General features: G+C 41.0%; 2 protein-coding genes across 8 annotated transcripts in view; one reads left to right on the forward strand and one right to left on the reverse strand.

The window, feature by feature from the left end:
* LOC108000195 (uncharacterized) overlaps window positions 1-21,705 on the reverse strand; it is a 149,612-nt gene that overhangs the window by 115,298 nt on the left and 12,609 nt on the right. Inside the window, exon 2 of one of the 3 annotated variants that reach the window (XM_062083829.1) lies at window positions 4,302-4,503. The exons of the other annotated variants lie outside the window; for them this stretch is intronic. The gene's annotated coding sequence lies outside the window, so the exon portion shown is untranslated. The remainder of the gene's footprint in view (window positions 1-4,301; window positions 4,504-21,705) is intronic. 3 annotated transcript variants of the gene reach the window in all.
* The window catches only part of LOC107996214 (uncharacterized), a 133,730-nt gene that overhangs the window by 101,883 nt on the left and 10,142 nt on the right, over window positions 1-21,705 (forward strand). For 3 of the 5 annotated variants that reach the window (XM_062083831.1, XM_062083832.1, XM_017054164.3), the window contains 2 exons: window positions 2,690-2,803; window positions 18,098-18,168. In XM_062083831.1, coding sequence (XP_061939815.1) covers window positions 2,734-2,803; window positions 18,098-18,168 — 141 coding nt within the window. In that variant the 5' untranslated portion in view covers window positions 2,690-2,733. Of the gene's footprint in view, window positions 1-1,503; window positions 2,523-2,689; window positions 2,804-18,097; window positions 18,169-21,126; window positions 21,204-21,705 lie in introns of those variants that run through there. The other 2 variants (XM_062083833.1, XM_062083834.1) reach the window with 2 other exon arrangements.

Consider the following 21,705-nt stretch of genomic DNA (forward strand, 5'->3'; position numbering starts at 1 on the left):
CCCCGAGCTATATAAAACAAATCCATTCGAGGGAGCCTCGAGGCAAAACTCTGTCATAAACAGAGGGGAGAGGGAGGAGGATCGAAAGATCGAAGAAGGAAATAGCCGTGGAAAGGGGTGAAAAGTTCGGAAACGATCGGCGGAAGGAAAGGCATTTTTCTCCCCTTTGTGATTCGATTTTCTTTGCGGTTCCAGACAGAGAATGGAAAAGGAGGAAGGGGATAACAATGCGCGCGACCACGAATACAATTCGGGATTCTTTCGCGAATTCTTCTTCCCCCTCCCCCTCCTCCCTGAAAGGCGCAATTCTATCCGGAATTGCGGATGCGCGAATTTGCTTTCAAAGTATCCGCAAACTCGTCGACAGAGAGGCGACAGAACGAGCGCTAGTGGAAGATTAGAGGCCGGTGGGTGGCTTCGCTTGGTGGAAAAAGCGGATCCGCTCCATCTGGTCGGCACAAAAGGATCCGCGAGGCGGAGAAAGCGCGGTGGAATGAAGGAGGGAGGAAGGAAGGAAGGAAAGGACTATTGGAAAATAGAAGGAGACAAAGGGGTTGGTTCGGTGGCTGCCACCACCGTTTCTCGATGCTTGATACTCCTTGCCTTTTGGCCATCGTCAAAGGACGAAAATTGAACCACAGGAAGCTGCAGGAACGTACAACCGAGATTGTGGAAAGTTCCGACCGCCGTGAATTTTTCTCCCGTCGCGAAAGGGAAGAATTTCGCGAGTGAAAAAGAAGCGGAGGAGCGGAAGAAGAAGAAGAGAAGGAGGAGGGATGACATCGATCTTCGAGAGAATTGTCAACGTTGAAATTATATCTTGAAAGTTGGGAAATAAAGAAGTACGGTGAAGTACAGATATTGGATTAATCGTAAGTCTTTCGAGAGATTGGCTTCCGGGTTGTTTTATCGAGCTACGTCACGAAGATACGTCGGATGAAGGGAAGTTTCTTCTCGTTTAACGAGGAAACAAGGTAATGGGAAATCGCGTCTTAATGAAGTGAACGATATAAGCGGAATATACTCGTGAAACATTATAATTATAGGAGGGTGCCAGTGGCAATGATCGAGGAGATAAAAGGGGGAGGTTTTTCTTCTCCGACAGAAGAATGGCTGTAATACCGTTCCACGTTGCCTGGCTTTGGAACCAAGCCTCGAAAGTTTCTTCGTTCTTCGTCAAGGATAAGATAAAGAAAAAGTCCTCTTTATGAACACTATAAACAAGAAGGGTGATAAAAATAGTGAAAAGATAGTGAAAAGAGAGGAATAACTTTTTCCATGATTCTCCATTCTAATTTCTCACACTATCGCTCTCCTAATCGCAAATTTGACATGACGATCGAATTGAAAGATTAAAATGATCAAGTGTCCTTTAAAACACTTCCAGTCGCGAAACTTTAGAAATCTTCGCTCCGCATTTAAAATTTCCAGTAACAAATAGGACGGTTGTGAAAAAGGTGTAGAAAAAGAAAGGAAGAAAAAAAGAAAAAAAGTAAAGCTTCCAGACACCTGATGTTTCGAATAGGAGCGCAAAATTAATCATGCGAGGCGTTCCCTAAGCTTCAACACTGCTTGGTATTGTTAATACTCTTTCTGGCATGCGTCCAGGTGAAACAGCATTAGCACGTGCGATGCTTCCAATACCAGTCTGCCTTTTTACATGTACGATCGCGAGCATAACGGTTCGCGTGGGTGTGTGCACGCGAGAATACACGTATTATCGTACGTGTGGAACGTGTGGTAGCATTCCTCGTGATGACCTTGTGGTTGTGAAAATTTAATTAAAACGCGTCCCGACGCGAGTTCTTGCACCGGACAACGCGCATAACTTGACAAGATCTCGCCACGACGACGTGTTCTCCTTCACTTTGGTAAATTGCCGGGAAAAGAATCGTGGAATGAAAATTTCGTGAGAAGGAAAAGGATAGTATGGATTGCGTTCATATTTAGCCTTATTTGGAACATTTCTTTTTATGAAGAAGATGCTGCGTAATTGGTTTGAGAAATTGTGTAATGAAAGATCTTGCCAGTATCTACTCGAAGTTAAAACAGAACTAAGAGACGTAGAGCTTGATGAAAGAGGAAGTGAACGATGTCGAGAATTGTTAAACTCTGAATAACAATTTCTGTATATATTCGAGTTGGATGGTGAAATTTCTCGGAAAGTGGAAAGAAAATTGTATAATTTAAAAATCTTGTTTGAACTTCCGTAATAACAAATATTTTTCTCTTTCTCTCTCTCTCTCTCTCTTTCTCTGCCGATGGATTATCGTCACAATGGATTATCACGGAAGAAAAATACTTCGCACTTGAAGGAATAGATATATTTAATAACCGTGCACTACAATATGGAATAACACGAGAGATAAAGAAACGAGCGTTGAAGAGCGTTAATAATAATTTATTGGCTCTGAGTGGAATTCATTTGTCATAATTTCATGGAAAAACACGTGACACGTAGATGAAAATATTATAACGAAAATGTTATATCAAAGCTGATTAATGGATCAACCATGTACAGGGTGGATACAATTTATCCTTATGCGAAACAGCTTTATTAATTCGAAAAATACTTTGAAATATTTAATTAGAACGATGCTCGATGAAAAATAATCCCAGAAATTTATCACTACTTTCACTCGATATTACTTATTTCTAACGATAATTCCCCCCCTCCTCCTTTTTTCAGCGTTGAGCCTGCTATGTGTGAAAAAATTCTCCGGCAGCGGCACGATGCTGGAAGCACCGCCCGGAAGTCGCGAGGACCTCGTGGAGGCGGCAAGAACACCGTGCACACCTACAGGTTAGCACGCATTTCGCAATTTTTATTGGAAAGTTTGGAAACGAACATTTGAATAAGAAACTTGACTAACTCGTTTTAATTAATTAAATTGAAAAACAATGTCGAAATATCATGAAGACGAAAGTGTCAAATTATCACGGATGACACGTTCGATTACAGAACCCATGTTAAGACCCGCGAATCAAGTGAATCGTAACGATATCGCGTACACGAATGAAAAAGAAATGTCGAAATATCGCGGGGATAAAAGTTAAATTAAAGAACGAATAAAACGTTCGATTTTAGCAAGGTATTTTAGGATAAAATATCGAGTTCGTGTTTATCATAAACTTTAAATGGACACCGGCATTCAAAAGTTTCGACACGAGTCGTAAATTCGACGAATAAATAATGAAAATGGTAAAAGTAGCACGATATCGTACCGTTGCCATAGTTTCGCCCGGAGTTATTGGCAGCGTGTGTGCATTTTCATTCGTATCAATTTCGAGGATTACGGAGTTGGTAGCTTCCACAAGCGGGTCGGTAAATTTCAATCTTTATCTACCGGTCTACAGTAATTCCAGGTTCGAGCCGATCGTTAAAGCGGGACAGATGTCGTATCCGGGGTTGGGTTGGGAACAGCGGGAAAAATGTTCGATGCGTGGCTAACCGGACCAGAAAAACCTTCTGAATCGCGAGTGATTAACCCAGTTCGCGTACCGTAATTAAACTTTAGGCCGCGTGTACATCTGAATGCAAAAAACAGCGTGTCCCAACACCCTCGCGGACAGAGAAAAAAAAATTAAACCTTCTTTTTCCTGGATATTTTTGTATTTATTTTTTTCTCCTTTTTTCTTTTTCCATCGAGTATATTTTTTCCCCCCCCTCTTTTTTTTTCCAACGCATTTTGGGTCACACGTTAACGCAAAAATATTCCTTCGCAACCTGAAACAATGAATCCACCGAGTTATAATACCGTATAAAAATAGGTCGACGAAACTTTTTTTCTTTCCACGAATTTCCAGAAAATTAAATTCCCTCGTATTCCAGGGAGAAATCACGTTTCCGGAAACACATTTCCTCACGATACATTCCCTGGTTCCTAACGAGCAATCTCGAAATGAGAAACCAACCGACCATTTGCTAAATGAAAGCGGCAAATGGGAAGAGAGTCTCCGGATCGGCGAATAAGGTTGACGAACAATCGAGAACCGAGCCCCGATTGCCCGGAAAAGATCATCCGTCGAATGGGTTATTTCGCGTGGGACAACAGGTGCACGCGAAAAACATTCTTTGGAATTGCATCGTTTTCACCATTTATCAGCCCCAAGTATCATCGCACGTGTATCCTCGATGCCAAGAGTCGAATTAACTTGCATCCAACTTGCATCGAATCGAATCGAACGAAAAAATCGTTCGAAAAATCGTTCCATTCGATCGACTTTATCCCTTATCCTCGGTTGAAATAACCGACGACGAAGCTTTGAATGAAAGGAAGAACACGATCGATGATACTCACACTTCCTGTCGGCATTATTATCCCCGCGACTCTAATAGAGGGCGGTTCTTTTTTATCCCGATGGAGAGGCAGTGTCTCACGATGATCTACGGCCTCTGACTTTGCGCCGTGTCGGTTACGGGGCAGATACTTTTTATCGAGATCTATCCGGCTCTCGTGCAAGAGTTTCAGTTCAGAGTTAACCCCGAACGGCTCGTCCACCCTATAACGAAACACGATGGATTATAAATATAAAAATGAAAAAGGAAAAAAGAAAGAAAGAAAAAAGACGAAAAGGGGGCAAGCCTGGAAAAACATGTACGGTTTCGAGGACGTATTATTAGGTTCAAGGGCAAGCGTGAAGGGTCTAAAAATAAGGCAACCTTTCCCCCTTGTAATTTTAAACGTTACAGAGGATGCAATGGAAGCAAAACGCCCGTTCGACACCTTCGTAACCAACCTCGATCTCTCGGAGAGGAGGACAGCGGCTCGGTCGGACGCGACTCGTGCCGTGTTTTCCCCACCCCTCCTCCGTTATTTATAACCAGAGAACATCAATTCCTCGACGCGCTGAAAGTTTGATAAACTCTTGTCGATTTATCAAACGCGCGTTGCAAATTATTCTCTTTTTTTTCTTTTCATCGTTGAAGAAAGGGAAAAAAGCTTCTATCTCGCCATTCATTTCCCCTCCTCTTCGTATCCTTTCTTTCGCGAAAACCATTAATTATCAGCATTGCTCGCGATTCCTCTCAAGTAACCCGATTCTTCTCGAATCGAGACCGTGAAGGCTCGTGAAAGAGAGGCAGCCGAGGAGGCAACCAGATGCATCGGATGAAATCCTTTGATCGAGAGGCGGTCTAAAAGGCTGGTCCAGCTTGAGGTATCGAAACGGTAATTGACACCACTTTCACGGCTAAAACCACGGCTTTCCAATTTTCTCCTTATTTTCACCGTGTAATAACTTATCTTGGCGGCGTTTAGCCAGGGTAAAGGGATGCTTGCTTGCCGGAGGAGAGCGCGGACAGTATTGGCCACCGTATATATATATGTATATGGTTCTTTACGGCGAGATAAGCTCTGATTGGCGACCGAAGCGTGATCACTACGGCTTCCTGAAATAGCTCCAACCTTCATCCTTCTCGATCTTCCAGTTCCCCCCTTCCTGAGATCCTTGGGGAGGAAGAGAGTTCGATCGGCGTAGGCCGATGTCATTGATGACACCACTTTCGATCTTCCATCTTACGATAATATCATTCTGCTTTGGACGAGGCCTTGTTTTGTCGTCAACCGTATTTGATTGAATGAGCAACCTTGTTGTTGTCGACGTGATAAGTTTTCGATATCGAGAGATTTGATTTGCAATAATGCAATTTATCAGATTATCTTCTAATGGAGAGTTAAGAGTAGATAATTGTCCGTGATTTCGTCGAAACAAGTGGTGGAGCGTAAGAAATGGTATAATTGGACGAATGATTATATTTTTTCCAAAATCTAATATATTTTTCACTTTTTCCTCGCGAGAAAGAGTGGATTCAAAATTAAGAAATCCTTGTATCAGTTTGTACCTCGATTATATGCTTTTTTTTTTCAATCAACGTTAAAGCGTGGTAAACGATGTCACATTACACATAACCCGGGGAATATTGCCGGAATAGCGGCGAACTGCGTGCTGTTTATCGAGGGCAATTATCATTTATCCCGGCCACCTTGCTAACACAATGCCCAGCCAAAACGAGCCCATTTCATCCCAACGAATTTGTCCGATCCTCGAACCGGTTCTTTCCTCTCTCTACACGAATCGGCATAATTGGAACGAGTAGCACATTACACGGTTGTAATCAATACACGCGATAATATCCCGTAAAGGAACGGAGGGCAGAAACAATACAATCCGATCCCTCGATTATTACCCGATAAATCACGGCCGAGCACGCGTATTAACAACGCGCGCGCGTCCAATAAATATCGAGAGAAGGACAATTTCCATACGGGGTAGCCATTGTCCAATCTATCATCGAGATCGAGTGGTAGCTTAATCCGAAAATCGTGGAAAATCTAATTCTATGTTCTGTGTCCGTCTCGAAAATCGAAAACATCGTATGCGAATTCGAGATTTTATTCGTGCATCGATCGAGATTATTGGCCAAGCTTTCGAAAAGGTTCGCTGGTGATTTTCGCACGGCGATACGGAAGAAAAAGTTAGCGCACTGTTGATCGATAACCAGGCGGCGGCCAGTTTTAAGTTATAAAAGATTCAACCCTCTTGTATTATTAATTTGGACGATCAGAAGGGAGATTGCATATTGCATGCGCGTTTCCATCGGCTGTTTCGTGAGCTCTGCGCTCGAAAATTCCAATTCCTGCTGCCAAAGGTTGATGTATTAACGCGTTCGAGGATTTACGCGTGTATCGATGGATTTCACGTTCTCGCGCCCATGCGTTACGTCCTGGATCGTTCGTAAAAAATCGATCCTCAACGAGGAGAGGGGTTGGTAAATCTATTCCAATCTTCCCTTCGATTAGGCGTCGATCATTTAAAATGATCGATTCGATTCGAAACCTCTGCTACTCTTGTTGCAAGAGTATCAACGAGGGGGGAACTATCCTCGAAATAAAAGTAGCGACTTTCGTGTAACCGACATCGTAATTTTCTTTAGAGACTTTTGATGTTCCCACTCAAGATATTAGAAAAGTTGCTGAATGTAAAAAGTTGTGCAAGCGACAGTACCGGCGGAATAAAGGGGCTATTTCGGTTTTAAAATAAGGTTAAATAAAATTGGGAACATTTTTTGCTGGTCATTATGATCCATCGGTATTACAAAATCTGATCTGATCATCCTTTAAAATAGAATAACTTTTTTAAAATTGAACCGAGCAACTTTAGTTTTCTTTTTTTTCTTTTTTTTTTTTTTTATGAAGTTAAATTAGTTTAAAAGTTATAATTGGTCAAAGTTGCTTGCTAAATCTGTAAAACGTTTTTTTTAAACTTGTAAAACGTTTCGTAGATCAAGCAAGCGTCAGACATCGAGAGATGTGACGAATTTTAAAGATGGAATGGCCTCTGTCAAAAATTTTATTGTATATTTTATTATGTAGAAATGATAATAAAAAATACTTGATGGAAATGTTGAAAATTTGAAAATTTAATTAAACGATGATGATTTGAAATCGTATCGATACGATAAAAGACCCTTCGATATCACAACCATTAATAATTGAAAGTAACGCTAACGTAATACCATGGCCAATGTGTGCAATTTCTCCATAATTCACAATTACACGGCTCTCGATGGCCCATTAAGGAGGCAAGAAATTGGCCGAAGAACGGCTCTCGCCTATCCCAGTTTCACAGCGGTGTATCAAATCGGCTCGTCCTTGTAAATTTTAAGGAGTTTAATTCCGCGTAATTGCCTAAGTTTCGCCTGCGGCCACGGATCCCACGAAGGCCAGTGTTAAGAACGGACGAAGGAAACGGTGGAGTGGAACGAGAACTGTTTCAAAGTTTCCAAGACCCGCGATTTTTTATTTCGAAATTCGCCGCCCCTACCATTATTATCCTAATCGATCGTTATTTTTCCACGAAAGAGAATGGGTTCGACGCGAGATCGGAAAGAGTGGATTTGGGCTCGCGCGACATCGAATCGACGACATTTTGATTTATGGCTGGAAAATGGAAATCTCGCGTTAGAATCCCATGAGAATAAACCATAGGGATTTTTGGGCACGGTTCAAACGGCATCGGATATCCGATCTTTTTCCTAGGATATATGACAGTGTGGAAAAATTTTGAAAAATGTAGGCATTCGATACTGTAAAATTTAACTATCTTTTCCTTTCATTTTTTCTTTTTTTTTTTTTTTTTTTGCGCGTGAATAATATCGCAAGAAATATCATTCGTTTATCATATCGCAGAATTATGTTTTGCGAAAAAGAATGGAAGTAATTTTCAAAGGGAAGAATGGAAATTATGATTTTATTCTATTTACGTGATGGCGCATAAAAACCGATGTTATGTGCGGTTATGGAAAGTTCTACGTGGCTTTGCAAGCTACCATAAACCTCCAACGTTGAATTAATAATGGTCGAGTTTATTAAATGAGGTTGAGCGGCAGTAACCTTTATATCGGTGTGTTTAATAAAGCGCTTGAATACGATAATTTAGTTGGTGGTGGTTTTTGCGAGAAGTTTTTTTTACAAAAAAAAAAAAAAAAAACGCCGAAGAAATAACCGAAAGCGCGCAAGCTGTACACACTTATTATGCAAAGCTCGTACATGTCTATCTTCAATGAACCGAATTAAACATACCTGTATACTTCAAAATACGTGAAAGAATAAATTGGATCAAAAATCCGAACGACCGTGTTTCGTGGCAAAAGGAGCAATGCTCCATAAAAAAATAGATCGAAAGATGGATCTTTCTCAAACATGAAAACAAAAACGCCACGTTCAAATCAGTTAATTGACAGTGTCGTTGGCCGACACGTCCCCTCCTAGAGAAACGTATCGTCCAAGTAGCGCGAGATAACAGAATCCAATTAGGCGACACTTGGGTGCAGCGTCGGGTGACGAATACCGGCTCCTTGTTAAAACTAAGTCGGCAAGGGCGCCACTTCTTCAACTTTCGCCCCCTCCTCCGTACTGGAGCTAGAGAGTTGGCCAGATTCGTCGACCAGAAACGAAGCAGTTTCCACAACCTCTTCCGTCCCCCTCTCTCTCTCTCTCCTTCTAATTTCCGCCATTATCCTCGTGGCGATTGCTCGACGATAGAAGTCGATCAGAGAAGAGTGAATCGATGAACATACGTGATCGGGAGGAAAAGAGCAGGCCTCGTTAATGAAAGATCAATTGAAAGCTTACCACGCGTCAAAGTATCGCGGACTCGTGCCACGCATTCCAACGAGGAGTTCTCGAAGTTGGGAATGAAAGCGTTTTACGCGACACCGTGGAGTAAAACGCTCTCCGTTTCTTGTAGCTGTTGACGGTTACGCAGGCGTGTACAAGTTTGGAAGCTCGCCGCGGTTCAAGTTTAACGAAAAAGCAGCCCACGGATCATCCGTGGCTCAGAAATTGTCGCGAGCGTGCCACGTCTGCATATTTCATCCCCCTTGATAAATGCGCATGCGGCGGAGAGGAAGAGAGAGGTAAATCTCGATTTTAAAAAGAAAAAAAAAGAAAGGAAATCGTAGCATAGCCGAAATTTGTAAAAAGGAAATATTTATTTCCTTCCTTTGCGCCAAGATACGAGTCGCCTTATACGGGGCTCGAAGACACGAGAGGGGAGGGAAGATTTTCAAGATCTTGTGTTTCCGTAAGATCGAGAAAAGGGGAAGACATAGTGGGAGCAAACTATGAATGATTCATCAGGATATGGTAACCACCGGTTGGCACGGCTGGCTATATCGAGGCGAAGGCACGACTCTACTCGTTGCTTCCGTTTGGGATTGGTAAATGTCATACGTCGTCGCTGATTGCATCGAGGAAGTTGGAGAGTGGCGCGAGAAGGAAATCGGGATGGGAAAGCTTGGAGGAAGCTCAATCAATAGTCTCTGATGAACGGTCCAATAGTTATTGGCACAGCAGCGATATATATATATATGTATGTATATGTATGTATAGAGAGGGTCCAACCTGTTCTATGAATTATTTAGCGTTAGCCAAGTGGCCCTCCGTGTATTTACCCTCAAACCGAGGGCTTCGTAGCATTCGTGGAGCTCGCTTGATTTCACCCCCTAGTATATCGTTCCCACTACCCGTGTCAAATATCTGTAACTAGCTTCATTTCGCTCGATTTTCAATTCACTTGGATCGAGATCGGGGGAGTAAGTTCCAAGTTATTATTCCACGCTTGAAACAACTTGAAACAACATTGACCGTTTCAACGTTTCGAGTGATTTGCCTGGACGTGTCGTTGGAATAATAGATGGAGAGAATCGTAAAGAAAATTCGAGGGAAATTCTTGCTCGAAAATGCGGAAAATATCCGTGGAACGGAGAACGATCTAGAAACCACTGCTCTCTCTCTCTCTCTCATCCTTTAATAACGAGAATATCAAGCATAATGCGTAGATTCCAAACTATCGAGGAATCTCGAGTGACGTCAACCCTTGACCTATCGCTTCCCTCTATATCAAACGCCACAACTTGCCACGCTCTGTTGCCTCCGACAAAATCAATCTTCGAACCTCGGTTTTGAGTTATACTCGTGTAATGGACCGTGAAAGAGTGCTTCCCAAGTTTTTTCTTCTTTTTTTTTTTTTTCTTTTTCATAATTTTTCCCATGCTCGTGGAAAGATTCTTCTAGTGCTTCGATACGTTTAAACCAAAAGAATCCACAAGCGAATCCCGTAACTCTGAATGCCGAATAAGAAGAAAATTGGATGTCACGAAGACGGTTGGCGGTCTCGTTTCAACGTTGAAAAAAAAAAAACAGGTGGTACCGGAACTGGAACGAATGTAAGACGTTCGTTCATCTTTTTTGCGATCGGCCACGCCAACCGTGAAATCGTGTTTATCGCGCGTAACAGGAAGCGTACACGGATTTACTCGAGCGAGTGGAGCCGCGGTTTCCGCGGTTTTGATATTTCCCTCGCGGCGAATAAATTGAAATAGAACTATCTTCGGTTACGAATCGGAATGAAAGTTTCGTATCGTGGCTATGGGATATAATTATTTGGCCGGAATGAGAATTCCCGGCGTTCTTAACTCGCAGGCAAACTAGCAGGTGTCTGTAAACATTGAGCTCTCGTGGAGAAACTCGTGGCAAATTACACGCGTATACAACAAAGGAAAATTGTATTTGAGATCTCGTAATTTTAATTTCCGTCCAAAATATTCCCTTACTTGATTGAAAAATAAAGCGTGTATCTTACGATCTGTAATCTCGTGTCGACATTCGACAAAAAGGAAAAGTATGTAAGAAAACTTTTCCATTTCGATACGAAAATATTATTTTCCCTTAAAGAGAAACTATAGTTTCGCGAATCGAGAACACTTTCAAAGTAAAAATTTGTTCCTCGTATTAAATATCCGCAAATTAATCCGACAATTTAACTCATAAAGAAAGTTCAGATCATCATCGACTTAAATTAATTGTCTTTCGTTTCACGATTACGTCTTTTACACGGAAGACAGAGATGACCATCTGGATAAAATATATTATATCAAGCATAGTTAACGTTGTAAAAGAAATTTGAGATCCGGCGACACGAGACGGGCACGAGACACGTTTATCAAGAGCGGCCCTCCTCCCGTTTCGGCATAATTTATTCAGGATGGCAGGAGGGGCCATGCTCGGATCGTGGTAGCATCCGGCCTTTCTAATGCAATATTGATTCGATTTCGCTGCCACGACGTGCTAGGTCGTAGCGCGCAATTTGCATATGGAACTACACGGGCCGCGGGAACGGTCCGATCACGGTGGAGGCGTCGCGACGCGGCGTGTCGCACTGTTTGCTATTTGATTGCATGGAAATTGCGTCGACTAGACGACCTACGCATCAGCGAGGACGAGCTTCATTTCCTCGATCCATGCTTCGTTAGAACGCGCTAATTCGTACTACTATCCGATATTTACGTGCATTATACCTTGCTTCGGATGAGAATGTGTCTATCTTTTACACAGAAATACGTAAATGCATATCCTACGATTTTTTTACGATTTGATTTTTTTCTCGTCGAATTGCACAACGACATCGAACAATTGGTGATCCTTTGGAATTCGATATTTTCTAATTTGATTCGTCGATTTTCTCGATTCTTATTATTACTTGTCCAGGCTATCAGGATGAACGAATGAAGGCGATGAAACGAATTCAAAAGCTCTAATCAGTGTTGAGAATATACATTTATTTACGAGACGGACAGAAGGAAAAATAAATTTGTAAAAGTGTATTTTATAATTAAATTGAAATTCGGGTTGTTCACCTCCTCTGTTTATTTTGTTTATTTTCTTTGTTTATTTGTTTACGCGTTCAATGTTTACTTGTTTACATTTCCGGTTTATTTACGTTCTTAACTCTCGGTTGGCGTTCGGTAATCTGTACGAAATACATCAGGCAGAAAGTATGGATAAGCACGAGCCAGTTTCCAGATTGATTAATTCGTTAGATAATATTCGTATTATCGTTGGTTAACGTTTTAATAAAACGGGGTGACGGCGTAAAAGATTTTATCATTAAGGGGAAACTAATGAAGTCTGCTGTAATAAGAAGCTTGCTGCTCTCGCTTCCGCCTCTCTGAGGGGAGAAAAAAAAAAAAAAAAAGAAAAGAAAAGAAAAGAAACGAGAAGGGGAAAACAAATTTCTTTTAACGTTCACCTCACTTTATGAGAGTATTTCCTCTTTTATTAATTCCCCAACCAATAAAGAAATGGAATAATAAATCGAAGAAAACGTGAAAGAAAGACAATTATCGTCCACCCCTCCTAATATCGCGAATCCTATTAAAAACTTCATTATTTCCAATAAAAGAAATCGACCACGGAGAAGAAGGGAAAAGAGAGAGGGAGAGAGGCGAGAAAAAGTTGCACCGCCATAGTCGTCGAAAGACTATCGTCAAATTTTCCGCCGGTGGAGCGAGCCAATTAATATGCAGACGCGAAACTCGAAGGAACTCACAGACGACTGCATAAAATTTGCATCCACACGACGAATCTACAAGCGCGTATCGAAACTGCCAGCTAAGTAAAATGAACGCGAGCACGGATGACACAAACATCTCCCCGAATTCTTCTTCTTCTTCTCTTCGCCCGATTCCGATTAAATCGCCAATTTCGAATCTTATCCCAATTCCTTGAAATCTCGTCAAAAGTCGATCGTTAGAAAATTATCACGACCAACTTCTCTGCGGAGACGAGAAAAGGGGGAGGAAGAAGACCGAAGGTTTCGACCGTCATCACGTCGCGGCAACGATAAATTACCCATGAACGAGCGGTGTGATTGCTATTAGCAAGGTGCTACGGCTAGGTTCGCAATTATGGTCGGTGGTTCGTTACCGTTAAAACCGCAAATAATTGGACGAATTTGCGGATCAGCGGAGCGGATGCTTGCGAGGGCATTAAATTGGGGGAGGGTATCCGGGATGCCGTTCCATCATCCCGAATACTTTGCATCGGGGACGTCGTTATGATATTAATTCATCCCCTCTTGGATCGCGTCTTGGAACAATTTACTTGGCTTGATGCATCGTAATTGGCCCGCGATCAGGATGTAACCGCGCCGCCAATTATCGTGGCTTCGAAAATCCGTTCACCGATCATTCACGTACCGCTAATTGGGCTACTATGTATCCTTGCGTTTAACGCGGATACATTGTGTATTTGGAAGATGGAGGAGGAAATAAGAAACGAAAGAACAATTTCGGAAATTTGGAACTTAGAACGAATTGAAAGAATTCTATGAAGATCGATCGAAGATAGAAAATATGATGAAACAAATACGAAAGAGTCCTACCCTAGTTTCTAAAAGAGGCAAGTTTGAAAAGAGCGAGTTGAGAAAATAAAAAGGATGTGTTCTGTCGCGCACAATTGGAGTTCTCTTTCCAACGGACTTTAAATTAAAATAATCCCCTGATAATTTTATCACGGATCGACTCGAAGAGGTTGGAAATTGATCAGGAATCACCGATATCAGAGAGGAGGGGATTTGTCGCGATAACTGTTCATCATTCGCGTGCTTTTTATCGTGCTCTTTGCCATGGCATAAACGTCATACCGTGGCAACGATTCGAGACGATAAATCTCATTTTCGCGCGGTATCGCGATTGTTCGAAGATCCGCGCATATTTTGCCGGCGGACGTCATGGAAAAATAATAGTCATAAATCTCGACGGGAGCGGAACAGGTAGAATGAAAGTGAATAGCTCAGCATAGAAAAGTAATTAGCAATAAATTCTCCAGGTCTTTGCGTACCTTCTTTTTTTTTTACGCGGCCATGGGTAACGCGTGGAACCGGCTGTTCGTCGTCGACGAAACGCAACGACGAAGATGTGGCGTTCAAAGGAAAGAGAAAAAGGGAAATTGAAAAGGAAGACGCAAAGGGAGCACGAGCATGTTATTGAGAATAAGTCTCGTATGCATTTTTACGAGATAAAAAGTTCATCATTTGTGAATTTTAATTAATATTAAAATCCAGTAAAACATAAAAATAATTGTGGAGAGTGAAATTTTCAATATGTGAAATTTTGATTATTGAATTTTTGAAATGTGAGATTTGAGAAAGAAAGAATTTGAGAAAGATAGAATTTTTAGGAGATAATCGATAGAGGAAAGGGATATATCGGTCAGACGTAAGTCTAACGCATTCTAGGTTATTGATATACGCAATATTTATTTGAATGAATTTTTATAGAATCGATAATTGCAATTAACGATTCAAATATTTGATTATATTTATTATCGATCAAACATAAATTTAATTGAATCAATAATTAATTATTAAAATTTCATCGCCGTGATATTAATATAAATTGTATATTAATTGAATATCAATTATCTATTCTAATATTAAATAGATAGATTTATGATTAGAAGAAGCTTTTTTTCAGCACAATACCTTGGATTTTTAATGGAGCATTTATCCAAAGTGGAAGAAATATGGTGAAGTAAAGCTTAAATAATCGAACGAGGGATATCAAAGAGGATTTGTATCGAACGTATTACATCGTTTAAAGCCGATTCCGATACCAAAGAATATATGTTTTCGCCTTGTAAAATAACGTTTAACACGTACGACTGAATAAAGAGAATTGACTTTACTCCATATATATATATATTCGTCGGCTGGCACGTAATACTGGAAGATTTATCAAGCTTGGCTCAGCACTGCTCCAAGTTCCTGCTATGCATTCGCATGCCGCACAACCTTATCCGGTGACTGAACTCGAATGCTATTGCATCCATGATCGTTCACGTTGGTTTTCCAGATCCACAAATCCCCTCTTTCGATCCCCAAGTTACGCTTTCCATCAAAGCAAAAATCTATCTGTGAATCGTCGCGCATCATTTGGAAACATTTTCTATCGCCATTTCCCCCCGAATTAGATTGAATCGAAGAAAAGAAAACATTCCACTACGAGCGTCGCGTCACGATCTAAATTTAATTTCAAAATTTAAAAAAGATACAATTTTCGCTCTTATTAACTATATATCGTTTCAACTTCATCTAAACCAATGATTATCATTCCTTTTCCAAAATCTTCCAATCTTCTTCCAACTTTCTTATCGACCGTACGCTTATTCGATCGAAGATTATCGCCTCGACTCTTGCTCCCAAAGTTCAAAGAGAGTTCAAACTTTTCTCCGTCCTCGATGACTATCATTCGATCTGCAAAACCAAGCTCTGAGTTTCTCCTTTCGAGTTTCTTATCAACTGCGATTGGAAATTAGAATTTCTCTTCCGTAAACGATGATCGTCTCGTTTTCGTTATGCCATAACGAGTCGAAATTGAACGAGGTCGCGACGATTCGGGGAACGAACGAAATATCGAAACGAGGAGCGATAAATTTTCGAACGATAATTAACGTTCGTTATGAAACGAGTGCACGAGAGAATCGGCGAGAAGAAAGAGGCGGAGAAGAGCAGACAGAGAATAGGAGGAAAGAAAAAAAAAGGGTTATGAATAATAACGTTATATACAGCGTGTACGTGAGCGTTCGTGGGAGAGGGAGGGGGAGATGGCGCACAACAGTCGCCAGGATAAATTCATTCGTTATTTCCGGCTCGATTGTGCTGCCCTCGGTCAAAAGCTGCGCTTGGAATTAGCTAACCGGAAACCTGGTCCCCCGTAACGCGTCACCGAAAAATTTCACAGGGAATGCTCGTTTAATTGTGAAACGTGGCAACAATAATTATTCGACTTCTCTGTATTTTCTTTTTTTTCTTCTCTCCGTTCTCTCCCTTTTTTTCTCGTTTCCTGGATGCGTTTGATTAATGGAAATTTATACCATGATTCACTAGGTGCGTGGAAATTTCTGAAACGCTGTTAAAATCGTTGATTAATCGTATCTTACGACGTCATTCTGAAACTAGGACAAATGGGATGGTTCCTATGACGAAGCAAAAACGATATCGCGAATATTTATTATCGCCCTCGTATTCATCGAATTTATATATCGCTATATTATTCGTATTAGTATCTGTAAAAAAAAAAAAAAGAAATTAATATTTGTCGTAACGTTAATAATAGTATTGCAATATTTGATAGAGTGAAATAGGAACGTCGTTGGTCAAACAACGCGAACACCAGGATTTATTCGTCCAGAATATTTTATACGTTGCGATATTTCGTTGGCAAGATAACGCGATACGCGATCAGACAGCTGGAATGCCATTAAAATACGATCATTAACACGATCATATGTATATATATGTATATACATCACATATAATACATTAAGGCGTTGTGTAAATGTATTTGCCATGCTTTTCGTGCGTGCACCATTCATCAAATATCGACAAACTTTTTCATCGATTTTATCAAATCGTGATTCCGAATTTCGTGGCGCGAATCCACGTAGAATGGGATATATATATATAAATCAGGTATTGGCCTTTGGTAAAATTATCGAGACTGGTTTCGAACGATCGGTACACGGCACATGGAAAATCGAGTGTCACTTCTAAGCGTGAACAATGAACGAAATATCGGGCGATATACCACCGATGGCCTTCGAATCCGATTGATTCCTCGGACGGAATATTCATTGGGCGTTGGTGTGCGTGGCGGAATATAACGGTGGCGGTGGGAGTGGGACAAAAGACCTTTCGCATGGAAATGAATCGCGATCGAGGCCGAAGTGGCTCTCGTTCATCGACAGACAGCCGCATACCCCGGGTAATAATTCTGAAAAATTGTTCCGTTCCCTGAGCTCACGGTCTGAGATTTCAGCGCATAAATCGCCCTCGTTCCTGGATCCCGCGTGATATATCGATGTTTGCAAGTGTTCCCTGAGAGGCATTAGGATCGTATATTCTCCAAGTATTGATACAGAATGGCTTTTCCGTTCCCGGTCGCCGCCTATCACGATACCATTCCATCCTTCTCCCCTATTTTCGCAGCCCATCTTATATACGATTTAACGTTTCGCATCTTAATCGAGTTTCTTCTTCCTCTCTTTTTTCCCCGAGATTAATTTTTTTTTTTCGAACTTCGGTATTTTCAAGCTCGATCGATATCCGTGATCGCGACAAAGTTTTATCAAAGCCCGTGGTCCACACCTAATTATGTTTCCATCGATAAACCCAGTCGCCTTCTAAGCGGGTTTCTCCCGGGGAAGAAAGTTCGTTAAAGTTTCTAAAAAATTCGCATTAACGTAGGAGTTGGTATAGCCGCTGGCATAGCCAACCGGCCGCTAAACGTGAAATTAGTTTTTATCTTCGTTATGCAACGACCGAACTTATTAACGAACCCATCGACTTTAAATCAATCGACTATCTTGAAAAAGTTTATCCGATTATCGACGCGATAAAAAAAAAAGAAAAAAATAGAGAAAAATATCGATCGAATCCGTTCCACCGTATCTTTATCTTTGTCTTACGAATCGACGATATCCTGATACCGATCTTAGATACCGTGTTCTCCAATAGAGAAACTATGAAACAACCCAGGATCCAATTTTACGATCCTCCTTCCATTTATTCGATATTTCCGTATATAGCGTGGAAACAGGAGACACGTTTGATAAGAACCCTTTTCAGGTAGGTTCGCTGGTAATTGGAACATTGGGCGTAGCACAGTTGGCTAACTATGCATAGCGTTAGTACTCCGCGGCCGCCAATGCTTGGATCCAATTTAATGTTCTGCTCGCTCCTTGGATTTCAGATCTGGACACGATGTTATATGGATACACGAACAACATATATGTGCTGGACCACACTCCTGAATCGCTGCCGGTGAGTACGATTTCGAACAAGCCAGTTAGTCGCCGTTGTTACTCGACTATCCGACCTCCCTTGTTCTCGTTCGTTCAAGTCGATTGCTGCCGGGTGATACCGTAATTGCGTTTCACGGTTTCGAAATTAATACGGTTGTTGAACACACACACGGGGGGAGGGGGAGGGGAGGAAAGATCGACCCGATCCGCTTTGACGTCCGATTGGAACGTGCGGCCAAGGCACATAGGAAATAATCGGCCGATCGATCGGCAAAACTGGGCATTTTCAATTTCGAAACGTGCGTAATTTAATTTCGAGAATTTTAAAACTGGAAACGGCACGCGCGCCACGTAAAACGGCAATTAATTTAGCCCCTTCAGGTCCCTGCGATTCAAAATAATTTAACCTTTTGCGATATTAATTTCCAACCCAAAGGTAATGCCCATCCCTTGCATGATAATTTCAATTAACCATTAGTCACGAATTGTAGGCCACGCATTTCTCTTTTACAATTCGACTTAAAGCTAATTCGCTTTAAGGATTTTATCAGTAGCTTGTGATTAAAACTGCAAAACTGTTCGCGCAATATAAAATTTTTACGAAGAAACAGAGTTTTCCCTCGTTCCTCGAATCTATATATAATGCTTTCTTTGCTCTGCGTTTAAATTTTGCACAAGGGCTGCTTGTAATATTCGCGCTAGCGAGTAAAATTTCCAATTGTACGGGGGCGTTAGAAAAGCTACGAAGTTAAATAAAATTCGTTCGAAACGAGTTCCACGAAGATTGTACAAATTGTTTGATTGATGAATCCGACGATAGAAACGCAAAAGTCAGAAACAAGCGTTATCTTCGATTCACGTTCATCGCGGAAACACGAGCGGAAAATCGAACGATTCGCCGGGAATTTAATTAAATTCGACGATACCGGATCGTTCGACTTTGTTTCCAATTAAAACTCGCAGACCGCGTATTTTGATTAACAGTCGAATTTAATAATAATCGGGCACGCTCGCGCAGCGGTGGGGAATTTTCTCGCGACAATTGGGATGAAACAACGAGAACGCGTAAATTTCGTGAATAAATTGAATCGATACCGCTTGTAATATTAACGAGGTGTGAACTGCAAGAGGAACGTAACGAGAATATATATATATATATATATAGTGCACTCTACTTTTCGGATAAATTGCAGCTATCCCCTTTGTTCCGGGTTAACGATGAAAAAGAGAGAGAGAAAGAATTTATATCGTTTCCATAATTGAAAGAGCATGAAATATTCTATTCACGGGAGAGGTACTAAGTCTGACGCGAGCGCCTTAATTATCCTCGTCAGTGAACCGATCAAAATTTATTCTTCTCGTTAGCTAAGATATTAGTCTTTTAACATTCCACGTATAATCAATTAATATTACAAATATTGATATTGCAAATATTCCTTCCCTTCGTAATTTTCCAATGACGATTTATTTAAAAAAAGTTTCTTCAACTTGCAACTAATAATAACAAATGTTATTAACACATTTGAATTTGCCATTGAAAAACCAAATCAAAACAGATTCCCCAAATGCTGATATAAATTTTTGATAGAAAAAGAGTGATACGGTGAAAAGTGCAATGAAATTCAAAATAGCTGTTTCAATTTCACACAGACATTCGATTGCATCGAACGCTTGTTATACGAAAGAAAAATCCGGATATGAAATAGTAAAAAAAAAAAAAAGGAAAGAAAAATTTCCTCTCGACTAAAATAAGAAATCCGATGATGCGTGACACACGTCATTCCCGCCGAGTAAATTAACTATAATTGAACCGGCCATGTTAGTTAATCCGATCTTCCTATGCGGATAATTGCATAAAAAAAAAAAGAAGAAAAAAAAATACACGTGTCAGTTTCACGCGCACAGTTTCGTTCCATCCAATGCGATCCATTTTACCATTCGAGATTAATCACCTGTTAAATCGTGCACGGTGTGCGCATATCATTGTCCATCGAACGAAACAGGCCACTCAATTATCCGCAACATCTGCCGGGTTACAGAAAAATACCGAAATCCTCGGAGCGAAACACGGCCGGGTTTATGAATTAAGTTAATTAGTCGTCGAACAAATGAAGCCTGCTCGTTAGCGCCAGTCGATTTCGGTTTCCCTCGACGCGAGGGGTTGGCGAGGGGGGAGAGGGTAGGTTAACAAGTCGAATTAACGATGTGGATCGAGCGGTGGTAATTCTCTCGTGTGCGTAAATGAGAGTTAAAAAAGTATCCGCGTGTATCGAATGTGGCCTTGTTTCGTTCGATTTCGTTCTCTCAATCTATTATCGGAGACCCCTGACTTCAGATTGAAACAATTTCCTAATCGCCAACGATAACGCGAACGAAACGCTTCGACCTCGCTCGGAATTTGAAGATGACATCGAGAAGGAGAGAGAATGGTGGTAGTGTTAAGGGTGGTAATTAAGGGTGGAGAATCGACGGAAGATCTTTATTAGGAGGCACGCGCGGTCGAAATTGGAGAGAAGGGTAGAAATGACCTGTGATCGTGGCATTGTCTCTTTTTCCGACAAGATTGTGCAAGATGGAGAGACAGAAGGAAAAAAAAATTTTCCTCTCCTCTCGTTCGATATCGTTCTTGTTTTCGTCGCTCGTTTCGACAAAATATGTATATTTTTAATTTATCACGAAACGTATGGAAAATTTATTCGATGAATAATGAGACTCAATCGCGAATATTAACTCGAGGAATTTTCCATCTTTTATTTAACGCTTATATTATATCTAATGCCGAATTTCTCTAATATCGAATTTCGAAGAGCGTGCTTCGTAAAACAAAAATAGAAGAATAGAAAACGCGCGTTTCCATTTATTGGAAAGATTCACTTGACGTTCGTTCACGATCGTGCGCATCAATTAGACGTCATCAATTAAAATAGGAAATTCCAATCCGCGTGCAAACTTCGCAGAGATTGAAATATTCCAATTTATTGGTAACGAGATACGATGAAACGTTATTATTTCTCGAAACGGCAGATAGAATATTCCAACCAAGGCAGCGTATATGTAAGTAAATCGCGGACCTTAAGTACAGAACCGTGGAAGCTCGCCTGTTTGCGTGTGTATCGGGTTATTCGTGTATAGGGATAGGTGTACACGATGTTTCGTGTACCGTGTACACAAGGCTGAATGTAATTTGCAGGAATCTCGGGGGGTGGGATCCCGTGGTGACATAGACATTGAATTTCCGGCATCTCGCCGTTCCGTATTGAATCGATCAATCAGTCGTATTCGCGTTAATTAGCTTGTAGCATAAAGCGTTTGCCGTGTCGTTTAATCCGGATTGCGTTTATATTTCGCGTAAATAAATTCATCCCGGAGTTTGAAAAATACTTCACTTGCGATGAGATTCTTGTGCGATATTTATAAATGTGTGGCCACATTCGTTGATTGGCCTGCACGATGTTTAAATGTTTATTCGTAAATATTCATAGTTTTCAAGTATTTTGCCTGTACTAAAATCAAAGAAAAATTATTTCGTATATCGAATTTTATATATATTGGTAGA

This window comes from Apis cerana, linkage group LG13 (genome assembly GCF_029169275.1).
Source record: "Apis cerana isolate GH-2021 linkage group LG13, AcerK_1.0, whole genome shotgun sequence".
Taxonomy (NCBI): domain Eukaryota; kingdom Metazoa; phylum Arthropoda; class Insecta; order Hymenoptera; family Apidae; genus Apis; species Apis cerana.